The 19884-nt window shown below is 39.2% G+C and overlaps 1 protein-coding gene across 2 annotated transcripts in view; it reads left to right on the forward strand.

The window, feature by feature from the left end:
• The first annotated feature begins 8108 nt into the window (after positions 1 to 8108).
• MDM1 (Mdm1 nuclear protein) overlaps positions 8109 to 19884 on the forward strand; it is a 32847-nt gene continuing 21071 nt past the window's right edge. The window contains exons 1-5 of one of the 2 annotated variants that reach the window (XM_080812259.1): positions 8109 to 8288; positions 9303 to 9417; positions 12277 to 12650; positions 13743 to 13877; positions 18587 to 18754. In XM_080812259.1, the coding sequence (XP_080668385.1) occupies positions 8271 to 8288; positions 9303 to 9417; positions 12277 to 12650; positions 13743 to 13877; positions 18587 to 18754 (810 nt within the window). In that variant the 5' untranslated portion in view covers positions 8109 to 8270. The remainder of the gene's footprint in view (positions 8289 to 9302; positions 9418 to 12276; positions 12651 to 13742; positions 13878 to 18586; positions 18755 to 19884) is intronic. The other variant, XM_080812260.1, reaches the window with a different exon arrangement.

Here is a 19884-nt window from a genome sequence, read left to right on the forward strand (position 1 = left end):
CCTCTTGAAGTTTTTGGGACTCACACTCTAATAGCTACGTTGAGGCTGGCTCCCCATGGGAACAGAGATATTTTCGCCTATGGCTTCAAATGCGTGGGGTTTTTTTTGTTGTTGTTAGTTTTTGTTTACTTAGTAGGAACATGCTTACAGTGATGCACTTGTCTGTGTCCCACTTCAGGGAAGGACAGTTGCTGCTGTTACTGTCATGCCCTGTGATGTTACCTCCACTGCAGGGAACCACCTTCCCCAAGGCTGGTCCCTGCCTAAGGCCCAGCACAGGATAAGGTTTTCAGTTCTGGACTCTGCATGGGGTTAGCTGAAGTTGTTGTCAAGCCTGCCTTGAAGCCTGACTTTTTCTACCCAGTCCTGCTCCATTGCCCTCCCTCCCACAGGTTTTGGTCCTATGGGACCTCACTAATAAACATTCAGCACATTCAACTTCAACTTGGGGTCTGTTTCCCAGAGAGCCCAGCCTGCAACAGACCTTGTTCTCATATCAACAATTTTTGTCAACATCTCTATTTTGCAGTTATCTCCTCTGCCATTCTCTCCGACCTTGCCAATTTATACCGGTTTTATTCATCTACTGTCATTTTATAGCATTTTTAGAGGGAATGGAGATACATGCATATGTATAACCCACGATTGTATTGGTCAGAGTTAAATTGCAGAGAACATAATTTACACAGCTATTTAAAGCAGAGAGGGTATTTTTAGGTATTCAGTGTTGAGACAGATTTATTGTAATAATAGCCCCACATTTTCTTTCCTCCTTTACAATTTGTCTTTGTAACTCTTCCCCTCAAGGGATTGAGTCTGTTTCCCTACCTCCTGAATCTGGGCTTGCCTTTTGGCTTGCTTTGGCCAATGGAATGTGGCAGAAGTGATGGTGTGCTATTTCTAAACCTAAACTTCAAAAGACCTTGCACACTTTGCTCTCCCTCTTGGTAGCTTTCTCTCTCATGAGAATAATCCAGGCTGGCCAGTTGGAAGGTGAGGGAGCAGTGAGAGTTGTCCTAGCTGAGGTCATCTGAGACCAGCTGACCACAAGTACTTGAGCAAGCTCAGTGAGGTCAGCCAAACTCAACTTAGACTGTTAGCACTGGCCGGCTGACCCATTGATTCATGAGCAACAATAAATGGTTGCTGTTTTAAGCTGCTGCCATTTGGAGGGTGTTTGTTATACAGCATTATTGTGGCAATAGATGACTGACACAGAGTGGCTTACAAAATCCTTGGGAAGGCAGAAGAAGTAAATTCTAGAGCCACATCATGGCATAGACTCACTAATGCCAGGAGTTGTTGAACCAGGAAATTCTGGCCAAGTTAATAAACCACTGCTGTAAACCCTGGCTCTGGAACTCCGTCACTGCTGTGGTGATCAGGGAGGGACTGCTGGAGCTGGTCTCTCAGAACCATGCTCCTCTTGCTCCTGCATGACTTAACGCCATCAAAACAGGGGCCTGTGCCTTGCTTTTCTCTCATTTAATTTAGTTTACGCAAGTGCTTCTCATCAGCAAAGTGTAACTTATACCTGACCTTTAGCTGTGAAGGGGCCTAGTGTCAAAAGGACTTTCAGCTTTCTAATTTCTGGAACACATGAGAAGGAGGCTGGAGTGGATGTGCAGTGTCAGCCTCAGTATCTGCCACAGCTATGATGGTCTTAAACAAGCAAGATTCCTAAACTCTATTCTGTAAGTTGTGCTCAGTGATATTGAAACAATTTCTTTAAATTCATATATGCAGTATTTTACAATTGGGTAAATCACTCTCTGTAGGGCCAAACATTATTAATTCCATTACTGGAAGTTGAGATACTGATGGATGAACATACTAAGATTTTACGAACTCATTGTTCCACCCAAACCCACATGAATGAGTTTTAAAGGGAACCAACAATTATAAGTCACTAAGGAGAGGAAAACTGATTGATGTTTTGAAAAATTCTTAGTCCTGTATTTATATTTGATGGAGCATTACTAACATAACAGTGATTTCAGAAGGAATAATAACAGCCATTTGGTATTGACCTGAAGTTCTTAAGGTGCCATACACTATGTGATAAAAGAATATTTAATATTTATTTTGGTGTAGAGATTTAGAAGGTTCTTAGGAAGACAGTGTCTTCTGATCTGACCTTAAGACAAGATGTCTGGTTTTAAGTGGTCAGAGAATTAATGCTTCCGAATCTACCAAGTTAGCAATTCCAGAAAAACCCGTGTCCCTGTGGATACTTTCATAGGAATGGTGATTTAAGACAATAATCACTGAAGAAAAGGGAAGGCAATTTTTAGATAACAGAATCATCAACAGTGAAGGCATTAAAATGAAAAGAATGTTGTGCCTTCATATTTTGTTCCCTGTGTCTCGTTCAGCAGAGGTACAACATGTTATTATGGTATGTGAGGCCTGCAGTGGCTTATGCCTTACTAAGAATTACCTTCTTTATTCAGTCATGTCCTTATAAGGCTAGGAGTCCCTGGAGATCACCAAAAAAAAAAAGTACTTGTTGTCAGGAGAACCTGCAGTCCCTCCAAAGTTGCCCCATTGATTCAAAAGCCAGACACTTCTTTGTCAACAGAGGCATCCCATGGTGAAAAGTCTGGAGGATAAATTGCCCTTGGCTCATTGGTGAGTCTTAATCACACACCCTGTTTATTTGATTTTTACTGACACTAATGTGAAGTATCAGCAATTTTGCTTCTGAGACAGAATCCATTGATTTAATTTTGTCATTTTTCTTTTCAGTTGTGCAATCAGAAATTCATTCATGTGAGGAAAAAGCAGTTAAAACTGATGGAAAAACGCCAAAGAAAGCGGCTGTCAGACTGATTGCTTTTTGGCAGAGGCGGAGATCAAGATTTACCAGGGAAAGCCCACGTAAATATGACCCAAGAGGAAGTGACAGAGCTCAAGAGCATTACTAAGCCTGGAAACTGAAATTTCAGTTACCTTGCAAGGTATTTGAGAAAAAAATTACATATATGCAAACACAAGGAAGACACTGTGTTGCTAGAACGGTGGTTACTAAAACAGCTTTACTCTGATTTTTGAAGCAACAGGAGAAAAAAAGACAACAGAGAGCAAGTTAACTTACCTTTTTGGGACCCAGTCTGGAGCAAATGTTAGTTCTGGCCTGGATTCAGCTACCTAGGGCAGAACAAAAGGGAAAGTGAAAGGTCTCTAGATCAGGTGTTTCCCAGGATGGAACTTAAAAGCAGCTGTCTTATCCTGTCTGCTCTTTAGTCGCCAGTCTTGGATCAAACTTCCTGCCACTGGATTTAAAAGCATCTCCAGAATACCTGAGTGTTCATTTTTAGCCCCTTCCTTGAATCCTTCTTTCTATCATTTATTTCCTGGGCTCTTTATGTATGTGTCTGTTCCCTCATTCGACTGCAATCAGATTTGAAGGCAGGGGCTGTGTCTTACTCATCTCTGTATTTCCTTTCTTCAATCCTTTTGTCTAACAGTGTTCTGCTTATATGTAATACATTTTTGTTTGTAAAATAAAAATACGGTTAGAGGCACATACAGATTTAACACAAACACACATTCGAGTACAATCACAAATTCTCCAATGTTTCAGTTGCTGTCAAGAAAATGATGGGAAATTGCTAGATTTGTGAAGTGACTGACGTCCTATTTTTAATAGAATAAGTAGCATGTTTATATTTTAAGTGCAAGTAAAAGTTGTTTTTAAAGGATTTTGATATGTTTTTGCCTCTAAAAGAAGCAACAGACTTATTGCAATGTATTACAATACTTATTGCAATGTATTACAATATATGTAAATCAAAGTGAATCTAGAAAGGGTCAATGGAGTTATTTTACGTGAAGCGAATAGCCACAGTAACTGCTAATACCTTAGAGTTTTCATGTATTTATAAGTTGAATGAAATGTTCTTCATTGCAATGTATTACAATACTTATTGCAATGTATTACAATATATGTAAATCAAAGTGAATCTAGAAAGGGTCAATGGAGTTATTTTACGTGAAGCGAATAGCCACAGTAACTGCTAATACCTTAGAGTTTTCATGTATTTATAAGTTGAATGAAATGTTCTTCATCTTCATAGCTGCTGCTAATAGAGTTAGACACATGAATGATGGTACAAGTGCCTGTGAATTATGCTATTATATAACATCATTTTTTCTTTCTTTCCTTTGCCTTTCTTTTATCCCAACTGACGGTATGCTATACACATGTCTATACCTTTCTTTCTTTCTTTTTTTTTTTTTTAACTAATTCCATGTTAGCTCATTAAATCATGCTTCCTTCTTTTAAAGGGTTGGGTGGGTGAAAGTTAACAAGTTACAGATTGTCACTTCCAATCTTACCTTCTGGGCTCTGCAGAGCCCTTGGACCCTGCTAACTAACTTCCTGTTAGGTCTGCTAAGAGAGGACACTAGAGGCTGGAATGCTCACTTTTGTTCACTGTGTGCTCTCAGCAGCACCTTAATGATGACCTTTTGCTCCATGGTAGCAGATGGTTGCAGTCACCAACTTTTCCTTTTCTTTCTTTTCTTTTTTCTTCTCTTTTCTCTTCTCTTCCTTTCTCTTTTTCTTTCTTTCTTTTTCTTTTCTTTCTCCTTCCTTCCTTCTTTCCTTCCTGTCATTCCCAGAGGCAACCTCACTTTGTTCCCTAAGAGACACCAGTACCAGCTGGGCAGTGACCCTTTTCAGAGGTCTGGCCAACTCCCTGAGGCTTCTAGGGAAAACCTCTGTGTTCCAGTAACATCAACATTTTCCTCTGCTCTTCTAACCTCAGGGATATGAGCTGATTTCTGGAATTACTATTCTCTGTTTCTTCTTTTACCTTTTCTAAGTTCTTCAATAACTCATAAACCAACAGTTTATATTAAGCTTTCTTTCTTGAAAGTAGTTTCTGTTTTCCCATCCAGACCCTGATGGATATAATATTTGACACCTGAAGTGGGTCTGACCCAGCTGGATCTGCTGGGTTGGGAGTCCCAAGCAGCAGAGCAGCCTGCACTGCCACCTGAACCTGCTGCATAGCCTGTTCTTGCTCTGGGCCCTGGAAGAACTATAATATATTTAACTAGGATGGACATTTAAATTGTTTCCAATTTTTGTTACTCTAAACAATGCAGTAAACAACCTTAAATAAATATTTTTCACCTATGGGGAAGTACATTTGTAAGATAAAGTTATAAAAGTAGAAAAAGTTATAAAAGTAGAATTATAAAGTTATAAAAGGGGGCGCCTGGGTGGCTCAGTGGGTTAAAGCCTCTGCCTTCGGCTCAGGTCATGATCTCAGGGTCCTGGGATCGAGCCCCGCATCGGGCTCTCTGCTCAGCAGGGAGCCTGCTTCCCTTCCTCTCTCTCTGCCTGCCTCTCTGCCTACTTGTGATTTCTGTCTGTCAAATAAATAAATAAAATCTTAAAAAAAAAAAAAAAAAAACACACTATTTAAAAAAAAAAAATAATAAAGTTATAAAAGGATTGCCAAATTGTCTTTCGTAGAGGTGGTACCAATTTAATCTCTCACAGGTAATAAAGAGAAATCTATATGCATGAGAAACAGAGAAATCAACAAAGGGAAGAGGGATCCAGGTATGACACCCTTGTTCTAGTAAGAGGGCCTTGGTCTGTGGAAGAGAGAAGCACGTCTAGAATAGAATGTCATAGATTGACACAGAATGAAACTTATCACTTGAGGATTACTTTCTGGCTCAGGCTCTATGGAATTTCCTTTGGAGAGAAGGAAGGCTAAAATACAAATGGAAAAGCCCTCTAAGACATTTTGATACTCACTTAATAGAGGGTAACACAAAAATAGGAGAGAGGTGCCTTGTCATAGATCACCAGCAGGGCTGGGCCATCTGAGGAGGCTTCATGCCTCCCAGTGGAGACTCAGTACTCAGCAAATGTGGCTGTGGTGGCCAGCTGCATGATGACCCATACAGATGTGTGGCTATTGGAATGCGAGGCAGTGTTGTCCAGCATACCATATGTCCTAGCTGTAAGCACGTGTGAGATACCTCCTAAGGACTCCCCAAAACACTCGGGTGGAACATTGTAGGTACTGGGTCTGTTTCCTGCAGTAGTGGAGAGTGTAAAAGCTGGTAAAACACAAGCTACAAACTCTCATTTACTAAGGTTGTCCCTTTTCTTCATTTGCACATCTTTGCCTCATTAACTTGAGTGGGCTTTCCTTTAAAAATAACAAAATAAAGTACTCTTCTTCTTTGAATCCTTATAACCCATCTCAGCAAACCCAGGTTATGACTCAGTCATTTTTACCATCTGCTGTTCTTGTCATTTATTCCCTGCTCAGCAGAGCTCTACTGCAGTTACCATGGCCCTTGTTTAGCAGACAGGCTACATTCTATACGCTTGCTTTTACTGATTTCACCTCCGCATTATGTGGTAACAAAATTGTGTATACAGCCAGAGCTGTGTTTTTCCTACTCTGTAAGATCTGGGCTGTTTTCCTGCAGAGGACCTACGTTTTATGTTCCACCATCTCTTGTTTGAGCCATACTTAATTTACACGACAGAGATGCTGTCATCACCAATTAACATTTATCAAGGGCCCCCTGGATGCCTGGCCACATAGAGGCTAATTTAATATTCTTTTTGTTTCAGATATCAGGTGCCTCTTTCAAATGAATTTTTAAGTATCTCCGTGATGATGAGGAAGAACCGAGACATCAATTAGGATTCAGGAAGACAACTCTTTGCAGAAAATGCTTAGAGCATCAAGGATTGCTATTAATATTTGAAAGTTTAAAAGAGAGTATATTTTCCTCAGTCAACAAATGACAAAAGTAAAGGCATGGTTTTCATGGTTTCTGGAAGAAGCCTGGCAGCATTCCATTCAGACATCTGCCCTTTGATCGTTCTATTTTCCTCTTTACTTATTTCAGTCCTTCTAATCTTCAAGGCTGAGTCTGAATATTTCTTCCTGAGGCTTCTTCTAATCATCTCTGCCCTTAAGGGCAACTCCCTCCTCCAACTCCTATAGCCCTTACTATTATACCTGTCATTTAAAAATTTAGTACCTATACATTATACTATGATTGAATAAATAAATGTTCATCTTCTGCAAGTATATTAGACAACTGTCTGGACAATTTATTTCTTTTCCATGTTCTGTCAGTGGTAGAATCTGGAGGAATATTTATTGATGGTGGCAGCAGTCTATTATAATCAGATGGAATTTTATTTTTTAAAATGAGTGAGAGGAGAGACAACGCTGAAACTTTGGAAGTTGAGACTCACAAGCATCATTCATGTGCAATTTTTTAATTTTTTTTTTTTTTTTTTTGGTGGGGCAGGGTGGTAGGAGGCAAGACCATCACTGGAAGTAAGCAGTTTCTCTTTCAAGAGTCACTAAGAATTTTTTTGGCCTGCCTAAGCAATATTTATTTTTTGCCGACCCCCCCCCCTTTTTTTCTCCAAGGGAATTACCATTCATTTTGTACCCACTAAATACCAAATGCTGTAGTAGGGTTGTAATCATCAATAACCAGGTCAAAATGACTGAATATTACCAGTACCCCAAGAGAATCCCATGTACCTCTTTCCAACTACATCCACTTTTACTTCCCAGAATCTTCCCAGAAGATTACAAGGTGACTCTTGTAATGTCAATTTTACTGCTTTTTGTTATTTGCCGACCTCTTTTGATGTGACAGGAAGTAGTGTAACATGGCTGTCAGTTGGAGGAACGGGTATTCAGAACAGACCTGAACATTTTCATATCAGAAAAAGAAACATTTCGGTTTCGTCACAGATCTGGAATTAAGAACACACCTTCATGTTTTATGACGTCACGAACCCGGCCCAGCGAGCCTGCGACACACGAATCCCACCAGTCGGTAGACCCATTGTCACACAGGACCCGCAAGGCCAGGAGCCGCAGAGCTCTCCCCAGGACGAAGCTCCCGCGGGGCCCCACCCACCCCGGTTCCGGGAACCTCATTGGCCAGTCTTCCGCCCGCCATTTCCGTTAGTCCCCGGGATTTGTCACGGGAGGCGGGCGTCTCCTTTTCGGGCACTGATTGGTCGAATCTTAACGCCCTCAAGCAGTCCTTCGAGTCTCTATTGGTTCTTAGGCGCAGAATGGGCGGGGAAAGGCAGAGCGACGGGGCTCAGGGAGGAAAGAGCAGAGTGCGCCGGCGCGTAGTCGGGGACGCCAGGCCTGGGATTTTGCTAGGGAACCGACTGTTGTCGCCCCGCCCCCTGGGGGCTTTTTGTCCCGTTAACTGTCGGAGTGGCGGGGGCTCCAGCACCGGGCGACATGCCGGTGCGCTTCAAGGTGAGGCCGTGGTCTCCGGTTCTGAAGGCTGCTGGGGGGAGTCGTGGCGGGGCGGGTGCGGGGCGCGGGGGCCTCGCTGGCTTTCTGCGCGGCGCTCCTGGGCCCCGCAGAGCCTGCCAGCTCCCGAGCCTGCCAGTCACGATCCTGGAGGACGATTGTCTCCTCCACCTAGCTCCCTCTCCGCTCACACACACTTCAAAGTTGCAGTGTGGAAGCGATAGTTGGTGTTGAGAGAGACCGATTTTGGAGGACACGGGAGTAGATGGAAGGAGGGCACTTGTAATGAGATCTAAGGTGGCTTCAGATTGGGACACCTGTGGCCCCGTTTCACAGCTTATGCTTTTAAACCCTGCCCCCAACCTACCCTTTAAAACTTTAAATTGCCTATGTCTTTTAAAGGATTGAGAAGTGGGACCTTGACAATGTAAGGATAGGGTGTAAGAAATACACATTGTTCATAGTTGTGCATAAGTTTCAGGTAGGTGGTAGCTGTCAGACACCCATCAGTGTGACACCTGGCCACAGCATTTCACAAACCCTGTTTTATTCTTTTATCTTAAGGGCTTGTATCCAGAATGGGAGGGAAATTTGTCTTTCTTTGGTAGACTTTTCAAAATTTCGGAAGGTACAAGGCATCATACATGATATTGTGTACTCACTAAGAACTTCATTAGTTAGGATAATTGTAATGACGAAGATTTGGATTGTCACCTGTTATCAGACAAGAGCCCGGGCTTTGGAATCAGACACCCAGCAAACAGGTGACCACTCAGAAGCTCAGATTCCTGCTAGTACCTGCCTCAGGTGATTGTGAGGATTAAAGGATAGAATATGTGTGAACTGCTTAACATGGGGCCGGATAAGCAGTAGCTGTTATCAAGGAGTTCTTCTGTGTTTATCAATTTCTTTCAACTTTTAACTTTCTGTAGTGGTTCAGAAATTATTTTTACTCGTGTCTTCTTTAAGACAACATCCATTAATTGCATTGTACTCAAATTGTCTTTTATATTACAGGGTCTGAGTGAGTACCAGAGAAACTTTCTGTGGAAAAAGTCCTATTTGTCAGAGTCCTATAATCCATCAGTGGGGAGAAGGTACCCATGGGCTGGACTTAGATCAGATCAATTAGGTAAGTCGAACAAACTAATAGTCATTATAGCTTAAATAAACCTTGGGATTAAGTTTGCAAAATGTTTAAAAATTGTGAAGCATCGTTCAGCCATTTGTTTAGCAAATATTTATTGAAGGCTCCCTATGGACCTGGACTAATCCCAGCTTCTAGGGAGATAGCCTTGAACCAGACAAAGACTCTAACTCTAGGGAAAAACAGTAAACAAGTAACTCAATAAATAAACCAGGGGATTTCAGGTTGTTATAGGCTAGCATATACGTAACTGGTGGGAGGGCTGGGTTGATGGCAAGGAAAGGCCTTTTTGAGGAGGTAATATTTGAGCTGACACATGAAAGCTGAGAGCAGACAAACCTGGGGAGGTATACTCCCAAGGTCTTCAGGAAGGGAAACTTAGATTAAGTAGCTTGCCCAGAGTTCATAGTAAGTGGCAAAACCATGATTTGAAATCCAGACCGGGCCTGGATTTGAAAACCTGGCCCTATTAAGGGCCAGGTGCATCTATACAGATGAGTGCTTGGTGCCCCACATCTGAGAGTGCTTGAATATGTCCCCCCAAGTATTAGATATTTGAAACCAGGAGGAAAAAAGACATACAGGAAATAAGTATAATTTTTGCAAGCCTGGGAAGTTAGTAAAATGAGAAGAGTGTTTCCAGAATTAGGTTTGGAGAACAAAAGGAAGAGTGGACTCGAGTGAATGGCTCTGGGTTCCTCTGAAGCATCAGGATACTTTGCTCAGAGCCTGACTTCAGCCTGTGGATGTCCCTGCTTCTTGGGCAAGGTGGTGCTCAGAATCCTCCAAATGACTCAAAATTCTACAAATCTGAGGCCCATTAGATTAATCCAAAGTAAATCTTAAAGTGTAGATATTCCACTGAGGACCTGTTATGACACTGGAGTTAACCAGATTGTTGCCCTGAAAACATTTGCGCTTAGATCAACTACATTTGAGGATGTGTTGAAACAAGACTGGGAGCAAGGCCACTTTGGAGTATGGTACAGTATGAAGGCAGGACCGGTCTAGGGGAGGTATATTAATGAAAATATTAAGTAAAGGGGAAGAGCAGAGTGAGAACTCCAGGATGATCAGAAAGGAGTAACAGCAGTTTTACCTAGGGTTGGCTGGATATTCTGTTAATGTAATGTATTTTTTCCCCTTCCTGTGTTTTTGCTGACGCTGGAAGAGAAGGACAGACCACTTGAGAATTTTCCCCTTTTATTTTGCTATTCTACCAGAAGCCTCTCTCTGTGTTAAAGCAGAGGGAAGTCTAGGGCAATGGTCTTCAAACTTTTTTGCTTTCAGATCCCTTAAGAAAGTTTAGAAAGTCTTTGTATCCTTCTACCTTTTTAAGTTGATATTTAATGTTTTTAATTGTAAGTGTAACAAATAGTTTCAAAGGATATGATTTCCAGCATATTGAATATTGTGCATATATTTCATATATGTTTTGTTAAAACTTTGGAGCTGCCAGTGTAGCTCATTCAATTTTTGGTAAATGTTCATTATATAATTGGTAAAGTCAGTCCTCATTGGCAAACTAATCAGGCAAATTAGAATCTTTCCTTTGAGAAAAAAAGTCTAACTTTGTTTTTCAATTCCTATAAATGTGTTCATTTCACAACAATTTCACATGCCATCACTCTTACTCCTGAATTTTAATTCTAAGATAGATAGGTGGGAAAGGTGTGGACCTGAATGAAATAAGGCACTCTTTGTTATTTGTAATCTCTGCTTTCTTTGCTTTGCTATCAGATATTCTCAGTAATGAATTCTTTCTTGAGTTGTCCCTTTGTTTATCCTCCACACCTAGGAGAATTTTTTGTTCCTTGGGGCTAGCTGAGAGGTGTGTCTAGCTTTTGAGAAGTGGGAAAGCCGGGGTGGGAATGATGACTACGGATGGCAGGTTTGTCTTTCAAGCAAATGTTGGGAAATAGTGCATATAGAGTTAGGATATGCATAATGATGCCCTTAAGCAGCCTGTTTCTGCTTATCCCCCAGAATGTCTCCGTTTGCCTCCAGACACATATGCACCCAGTTTGAAGGCCACTAGTCTAGGGAAGCATTGTAAGGGTGGCGACCCTGGTTTCAATGGCCAAAACATCTGTCACAGAGGCTAAAGAACTGTGTGGGTTTATGTCATGCCAGATTTTCAGGCCACCTTCCCTCTCCTTCCCTCTAGTCTTACTCTTTCTTCCTTACCCTGCACAGCTCTATTTAAAGAATGGCTCCAAACTAGGACAGTATCTCAGTGACTGTCATTCCACAGAGCTCCTCTTACTTGGATAGAAGGTTAAGTTTTTTGGACATTTGCTTGCCAGGCAGAAATATAGAGAAATAGTGTCTTAGCGCCTGTTAAAAGGGTTCATTCTCTTTAATTCTCAGGAAATCAAGGCAAGTGTAGAACCAAGATCCAGCATAATGACATCTCATCCCTTCTCTTCTTGGTCAACTGTGCATAAGAGCAGCTTTGTGAAAAGTTCCAAATTTTGACAGTACCAGGGCCCATTGTTCTGTTAAGTAGCACAGGAAAGAAATTAGAAACGGAGGCAACATGTCCTGCCTGGCTTGCTAGGCCTGTCACGTTGCAATTCTAGTGACTTATGTTAGGCTAACTCAAACACTGTGACCCCAATTTCTAATTTTTTTTCTTGTCAAACTTTCAGTACTTTTTTAAAAGTGAAGTTAAAGATTTTATGTCGACAAACTATACCTATCTTTTTTGTATCCTGCCACTTGGAGGACATTGTATCTCACCTGAATTTTCAATTCCATTTCTTCTCTCATAAGTGTTATGAAAAATTGTCTTTGTAACTTTATACTTTAGTAGCTGCAGTTTTTTTACACTATATTTTGTAGGAATCACAAGAGAGCCAAGTTTTATTTCAAAAAGAAGAGTCCCTTATCATGACGCACAGATTTCAAAGTCTCTTGAGTGGAATGGAGCAATCTCAGAGAGCGATGTGGCTATATCCCCAAAACCTGAAGCCGCAGAAATAGCAGAATCACAGAAGGGAGAACAAAAAGAAGATGTTAACCAAGAAAGAGTTCTTGCACTAGAAGCCTCCAGGGTTCCCAAAAGAACCAGATCTCACTCTACAGACTCCAGAGCTGAAGGGGCTTCAGATATTGTGGAAAATGATGCAGATGTAATAGCAAACCATATACCGGTTAATGAAAATGAGGACCTGGAGCATTCTACCAAGCTGCATTCAGAAAAAGTAGATAACAGGGTAGGTATATTCACTGTATTTCTTTTTGAAAGCATAGAATTCTTTGTAAATTTCATCATCATTTCAGTAAGACTACATTTTGTGCTTAAAAATTTTCCATTTTTGTTTTCTTATCTAATGTTTTCTAGAATAGTTAAGAGACTGTTGACTTTAGTTTTTGGAAATTCTATTCTTAAGAGTTGCCATTTTGTACTGGTTATACTAAGATATCTCTTCATTGAATGGACAGTCTGCTTCTGGATTTTATTCATCCTGTATCAGCACTACAGTCCTAAGGGAGAGATCAGATTGAGACAGAGGGAGAGTAGTAAGCCATTACCTCTGGCAGGGGTGGTGAGCTGACTTCTACCTAGGCCCTTTTCAATTTCTTATTGTGTAAACAAACAGAATCGCAATTGACAAAATGCAAAAGGAAGGGCAGTTCTGGCTGCATCTCCAAGATCTTTGAGTTCTGCTCTCTTATGTCACACCTGGCCTGGGGAAGGTCTCTGCAAGCACATAAGCATAGGCTGCGGAGACCTGAGCAGACATCTCACTGCCTCCCACGTTTTTTGCCAGTCCACTGCTGCTTCCCCATTTCATGTCCACTGGAGCCACGGAGAGGCAATCAGAAGTGAAGAATCCGTGTCTTGTTGTGAAAGCCAAGGGGGCACGGTAGAATCAAGGAAGGTGATGTGTAAGCGGTGGGCCGGGGAAGGGTGTCCCAGAAGCAACATGTGGATGAGGCAAGGTGCTGCTGTTTCTTAGTAATAGGTCTAATTATGAATAATTTGTAGGAAGGGCCTGAAAGATGCTATCTTTTTCTGGAATGTACAGAAATTAAGAAATAAAGTTCCTTGACAGTAGTAAGAAAGGAATTTTAAATAGTTTGATTGTTTAAAAGGGAGATTATTTATCAATTGAAAAAAGTCTGCTGTACAACAATGTGCATGTAGTTAACAATACTGTATACTTAGAAATTTGTTAAGAGGGTGGATTTCATGTTATATGTGTTTTTTTTGTTTTTGTTTTTGTTTTTGTTTTACCATAGCACAAGAGAAAGTTTGAATAGAACCTTTTAATGACTGGGTGGGATTTTTCTTTCCCTAACAGTTGGATAGAGTTCTTCGGAAGAAAGCAGGATTGACTGTTGTTCCTTCACGCAATATCTTGAGGAATTCTGAATATCAAAGGCAGTTTGTTTGGAAGACCCCTAAAGAGACTGCTCCAGTTTTTGCAGCCAATCAGGTAGTAGTTTAATGGATGTAATACATTTTTAAGTATCATCATCTGATCTAGTGATGCAGATTTACACAGAACTAAGAGCTAAAAGAAATTAGGTACTTAAGTAGGCCTGGAGGTAGGTTCTAGAAAAGTGAAAATGAGATTCTTGCTAAAACCATTCTATTACTTCTGATTTATAGTAGTAATATGATACTGTCCTAGGCTACTGATGATCATTGTTGCCAGACCCATCACACACAGTAAATATGAGACAGGGTAATGAAACTTGATGCCTGGTAAGTTTTTGCATGCTGTGAGACTTTTTTTATTTAATAAAAAAATTATTAAAATTGTTTTTAATCTAAAATATTGTGCTTGTTGACTAATATGTTGCATGTTTTCTGTCTTGCAAGAAAGGCATAACTGCTTTGGATATCTTAATAAATACAAAATATGTTAAAAGTAACATAAGATACGTAATCTGACTTTTGTATCAAATGAGCAGTAATAGGAACTGTCATTTTAACTATATTTATGAAATTCAGAAGCTATGATGATAACTAAATGTGATACTAGATTTCATTGTACCTGTATACGGTTTTTGGTACTGGACAACCCATCTCATTTATGTTCTTAACCATACTTCTAGGCCCAGATAAGGAAATACCTCATTTAGAATATCTGCAGAGGCCCGTGATAGCTTAGAATTTTCTTCCTCATGATCTTGGCATTTTTCTTTATAAACAATCACACCCCTTCATATACCCTCACATTCATTTTCTCTTCTATCTCAGCATTCACTTGTAATCTATATACCCCTGAGGACTGAGAGGGTAGATTCAACAAGGCGATAATATTAGTCATCTTACACCAAGATAATAATACCTGGGAGCCAATAAATTGTGTTGGCTTGGGCTTGCTTACTTGTTATTCAGTTTTCTAAAAACCTGAAATTTGTACAACATTTTTGGGAACATATAAAATAGCATGAGGTGATGTTTGAACCCTTTGTGAATCTAGTCAATAGGAACAGTACTTCTTTTGTGGGCTCCCAAGTGTTCTTGAATATTAAGTGTACCTACAAAATTACTTACTGCCTGAAAATTGTAATTATTCAGTTTTTGTAGAGCATTTCACCTTTAGGCTGAAGCTGATTCAAATCAAAGCTCCACTGACAGCTTTTATATATTTCAGTGGAAACATTGTGTAGAAATTCTCTTTTTATAGGCTTCAAAGTATAGTATAAAATAAACTGCTGGCGATATGTTCACTTGTAGTTTCATTGCTTTCATCAGTGAAGGTTTCAAATAATTTTGGGGGGAAGCAAATGCTCTTTGTTAATTCAAAGCATATCAGTTTCAGGGTCTGGACTGAAGAGCCATGTGATGGAAATTTACAATGCTTGTTGATAGGGAACCTCTAAAGCTATTCAATTCTATTTTATCAAACACCTGTTTTCTGAAAGGATGTCTTGTATTAATATGTAAAGGAGTCTGAACAATTTTTGGCAGAAAACTCCTTGAGGTTATACTCAGGAAAAAGATACTCTGTTTGGATTTGATCTGTACAAAGATGCACTAGTCAGCATTGTAAAGCGGTAATACAGCTTATTTGCGCTCCATATCTTTTCCTTTTGCTTTCTTTGTGGACAGTGGTGATATACTATGGAATAGATACCATATTATAAAATATTAAAGATAAAAAGAAATATTTAAAAATAAAAACATAGGGATGCCTAGGTAGCTTAGCCAGTTGGGCGTCTGCCTTCAGCTCAAGGTTGTGATCCTGGAGTCCTAGGGTGAGTTCCCCATCAGACTCCTTGCTCAGCGGGGAGCTTGCTTCTTCCTCTGCCTGCTGTTCTCCCTGCTTGTGAGTGCTCTCTCTCTCTCTCTCTGACAAGTAAATAAGTAAAATCTTAAAAACAAAACAAAACAAAACAATAATTACCTGATTTTTTCCCCTTACATTAAGCTAAAGATAAGCAAAGGAGAGAAACAGAACAAACGAACACATCAGACATTCAAAAATGTTAAGAATCTTATCTTTTTGGAGGACAAAAAAAAATTCATTTCAAGAAGGGAAAAAACCTGTAGAACTAACTACAGAATTGCCTTATATAGTGAATGTCTATGTTCATATCATTAAAATATGCCTATTTTACTTATTACCATACTGATGGGAGGGAGAGGTGGGAAACTTTGGGGAGAAAAGATATGGTTCTGGTTTTTTTTTTTTTTTTTTGCTTAAACATTTTTTTTTTAATTTTTAATTTTTTAAATTTCTTTTCAGTGTACCAGAATTCATTGTTATTTTTCTTACAGGAACTATTATTCAAAACTCAGTAATGAGTGTAAAAAGTTGATCTTTGGATTTTTTCCCCAGCTTTATTGAGGTATAATTGACAACTAAAAATGATACATTTACAGTATACATGTAATGTTTTGATATGCATATACATTGTAAAATACCACAATCATGCTAATTAACACATTTATCACATAATTACCTTTTTGGGTGTGTGTGAGTGTATGTGTGTGTGTGTGTGTGTGTGTGTATGTGTCTTAAGCTCTACTCTCTTAGCAAATTTCAAGTATATAATATAGTAGTATTAACTTTAGTCCCTGTGTTATACCTTAGATCTCCAGAGCTTACTTAATCTGCAAACTGGAGCTTTGTACTCTTTGGCATGCATCTTCCTATTTCCCCCACCCACTAGACCATGGTAACCACTATCGTACTCTCTGTGTCTGAGTTCCATTTACTTAGATTCCAATATAAGTGAGATCTGCTCTATTTGTCTTTCTGTGCCTGGCTTATTTTATTCAGCATATGTTCTCCAGGTTCATCCATTTTGTTGCAAATGACCGTATTTCCTTCTTTTTTAAGGCTGAATGATATTCCTCTAATTGTGTGTATGTATCATTTTCTTTATCCATTCATCTATTGGTGGACACTTAGGTTGATTCCCCATCTTGACTATTGTGAATAATGCTGCAATGAACGTGGGAATGCAGATATCTCTTTGAGATACTGATTTCATTTCCTTTGGAAATGTAGCCAGAAGTAGAATTGTTGGGTAGTTCTCTTTTTAATTTTTTGAGGAACTTCCATATTGTTTTTCATAATGACTTTACTAATTAACATTCCTACCAACAGTGTAAGAGGGTTCCCTTTTATCCACATCCTTGCCAACGCTTGTTATCTTTTGTATTTTTGATAATAGCTATTCCTACAGGTGTGAGGTGATACTTCATTGTGGTTTTGATTTACATTTCCCTGATGATTATTGATGTTGAGTACCTTTTTTTTTTTAAGATTTTATTTATTTATTTGACAGAGAGAGACAGTGAGACAGGGAGTACAATCAGGGGGATTGGGAGAGGGAGAAGCAGACTTCCTGCCAAGCAGGGAGCCCTATATGGGACTTGATCCTAGGACGCTGGGATCATGACCTGAGCCGAAGGCAGATGCTTACTGACTGAGCCACCCAGGCGCCCTGATGTTGAGTAACTTTTCATATACCTGTTAGCCATCTATATGTATTCTTTGGAGAAATGTTTGTTCAATTCCTCTGCCTATTTCTTAATCAGCTTTTTGCTTTTCTACTGAGTTGTAAGAGTTCTTTATTATTCTGGATATTAACCCCTTACCAGATGTATGATTTGCAAATATCTTCTCCTGTTCCATTATTGCCTTTTCACTTTGTTGGGGCTTGCTTTTGCTGTACAAAAGCTTTTTAGTTTGATGCAGCCCCACTTGTTTATTTTTGCTTTTATTGACTTTGCTTTTGGTGTCATAACCAAAAAATTACTGTCAACACCAATGTCAGGGAGTTTACTGCCTATGTTTTCTTCTGGGAGTTTTATAGTTTCAGTCCTTATGTTCACATCTTTGACCCATTTTGGGTTGACAGGGTCCAGTTTTCTTCTTTTGCATGTGACTGTCCAGTTTTCCTAACACCATTTATTAAGTGATTATACTTTCTCTATTGAATATTTTTGGCTCCTTTGTTGTAAATTAACTGAGTATATATTCACTCATAAGGTTATTTTTGGGCTTTCTATTCTGTTCATTGATGTATGTATATGTCTGTTTTTATGTCCTTTCTCCATTTTTATTTTTATTTATTTTTAAAAAATTTTTTAAAGATTTTATTCATTTCAGAGAAGAGAGCAAATGGGGGAGGGGAAGGATGGAGGGAGAGAGAGAGAGAATCCTTGAGCAGACTCCTGTTGAGTGTGGAGCCCCCTGGGGGGCTCAGTCTCAGGATCCTGAGATCATGACCTGAGCTGAAACCAAAACTCAGATGCTTAACTGACTGAGCCACCCATGTGCCCCTCCCTTGCCCATTTTTAAACTCAGGTGGTTTTCTTGCTATCAAATTGCTTTAAGTTCCTTATATATTTTGAATATTAACCTATTAGATGTAGTGTTTGCAGTTATTTTCTCCCATTCCATAGGTTGCCTCTTTGTTGTTGTTTGTTTGTTTATTTGTTTGTTTTTTACTGTAAGGAAGTTTTTTAGTTTGATGCTGTCCATTTTGTCTATTTTTGCTTTTGTTGTCCCTTGGATGTTAATTAGCTATATGAAATGGAATTATAAACAGTTATATAATTTTTTGGTATCCTATAATTCAACTTTATATGTGAAATTCTTAAAGCATTTGAAAAACTAAGTTTTCTATATTTAATCAGCAAAAAAAAAAACTAAACTAAAGTAATTTTTGTTTTAAGGTTTTCCGCAATAAAAGCAAATTTGTTCCACAATTCAAAGGTAACTCAATCATCCATGAAACTGAGTACAGAAGAAATTTCAAAGGTTTATCTCCAGTGAAAGAACCAAAATTAAGAAATGATTTGAAAGGGAATGAAAATTTTGAAGCAATATCTCCTGAAAAGAAGGTATTCATCAATTCTTAACTTTAAATATTTATGTATTTATTTGGTAGACGATCAAGAAAGCGAGAGGTGGAACACAAGCAGGGGGAGTGCAAAGCAGAAATTCCTGCTGAGCAGGGAGCCCGATGTAGGGCTTGATCCCAGGACCCTGGGATCATGACCTGAGCTGAAGGCAGACGCTTAATGACTGAGCCACCCAGGCGTCCCCTCTTAACTTTAAACAAAATAAAAAACTTGGGATTTTAGACTCTACATGTTTTCTTTTACCAAACACTACCTGAGATTTTTGGTTTTAGCTAGTTTAGTAATTCATTTGTTAGTTCATTAAGTGTCACATATTCATTAAGCACTTAATGGGAGCCAGGCACTAGGTAGGTACTGAAAATACAGCAATAACCACACTGAGCTCTACACAGCATTTGGGCTAATGGGGAGACAGAGGTGTAACTAAATAAATATAATACTGTGGCAAGTGCTTGGCAATACGATAGTTAAGTCTGTGATATTTAATAGCAAATGATTGGTCTTACAGTAATGTGAGCTATGGGGGTAACAGTAGAGATAGAAATATATATTTTAAATAATGGAGATCGAACATAAACACACATACATACATGTATTTTTTTAAATTTTTGTTTATTTATTTGTCCGTTTGTTTTTGGGCGTGGAGCCCAACTCAGGGTGTGAACTTAGGACCCTGAAATCAAGACCTGGGCTGAGATCGAGTTTGATGCTTAATGGACTGAGCCACCCAGCTGCCCCCTTTTTTATGTTATGTTATGTTTTATGTTATTTCTTTATTTAGTTAAAGTATGTATACATGCATTTTTAAACCAAAGCTTCAGCATGGCAAATTACAGTTAGTCTAAATTATGTGATTTACCTCAGCATGTACAAATGCCTGCCTCTGAAACTACTACTTATTTAAGTTACAGTGTCAGGTTAAAATTATTGTAAATTATAGGTAAATGGAGTATAAGTCCTATTTTCAAATCTTCTGGCATGTTATAGTTAATACTTTATGGGTTCTAAAAATAGAAAATACTATGACTAAAAGTAAATTGGCATCTATATTTCTGTACACACACATATATACATATTTTTGGATTTGTGATATCAGGCAGAAAAAAATG

The sequence above is a fragment of the Martes martes genome (assembly GCF_963455335.1).
Source record: "Martes martes genome assembly, chromosome: 8".
NCBI classification, from domain to species: domain Eukaryota; kingdom Metazoa; phylum Chordata; class Mammalia; order Carnivora; family Mustelidae; genus Martes; species Martes martes.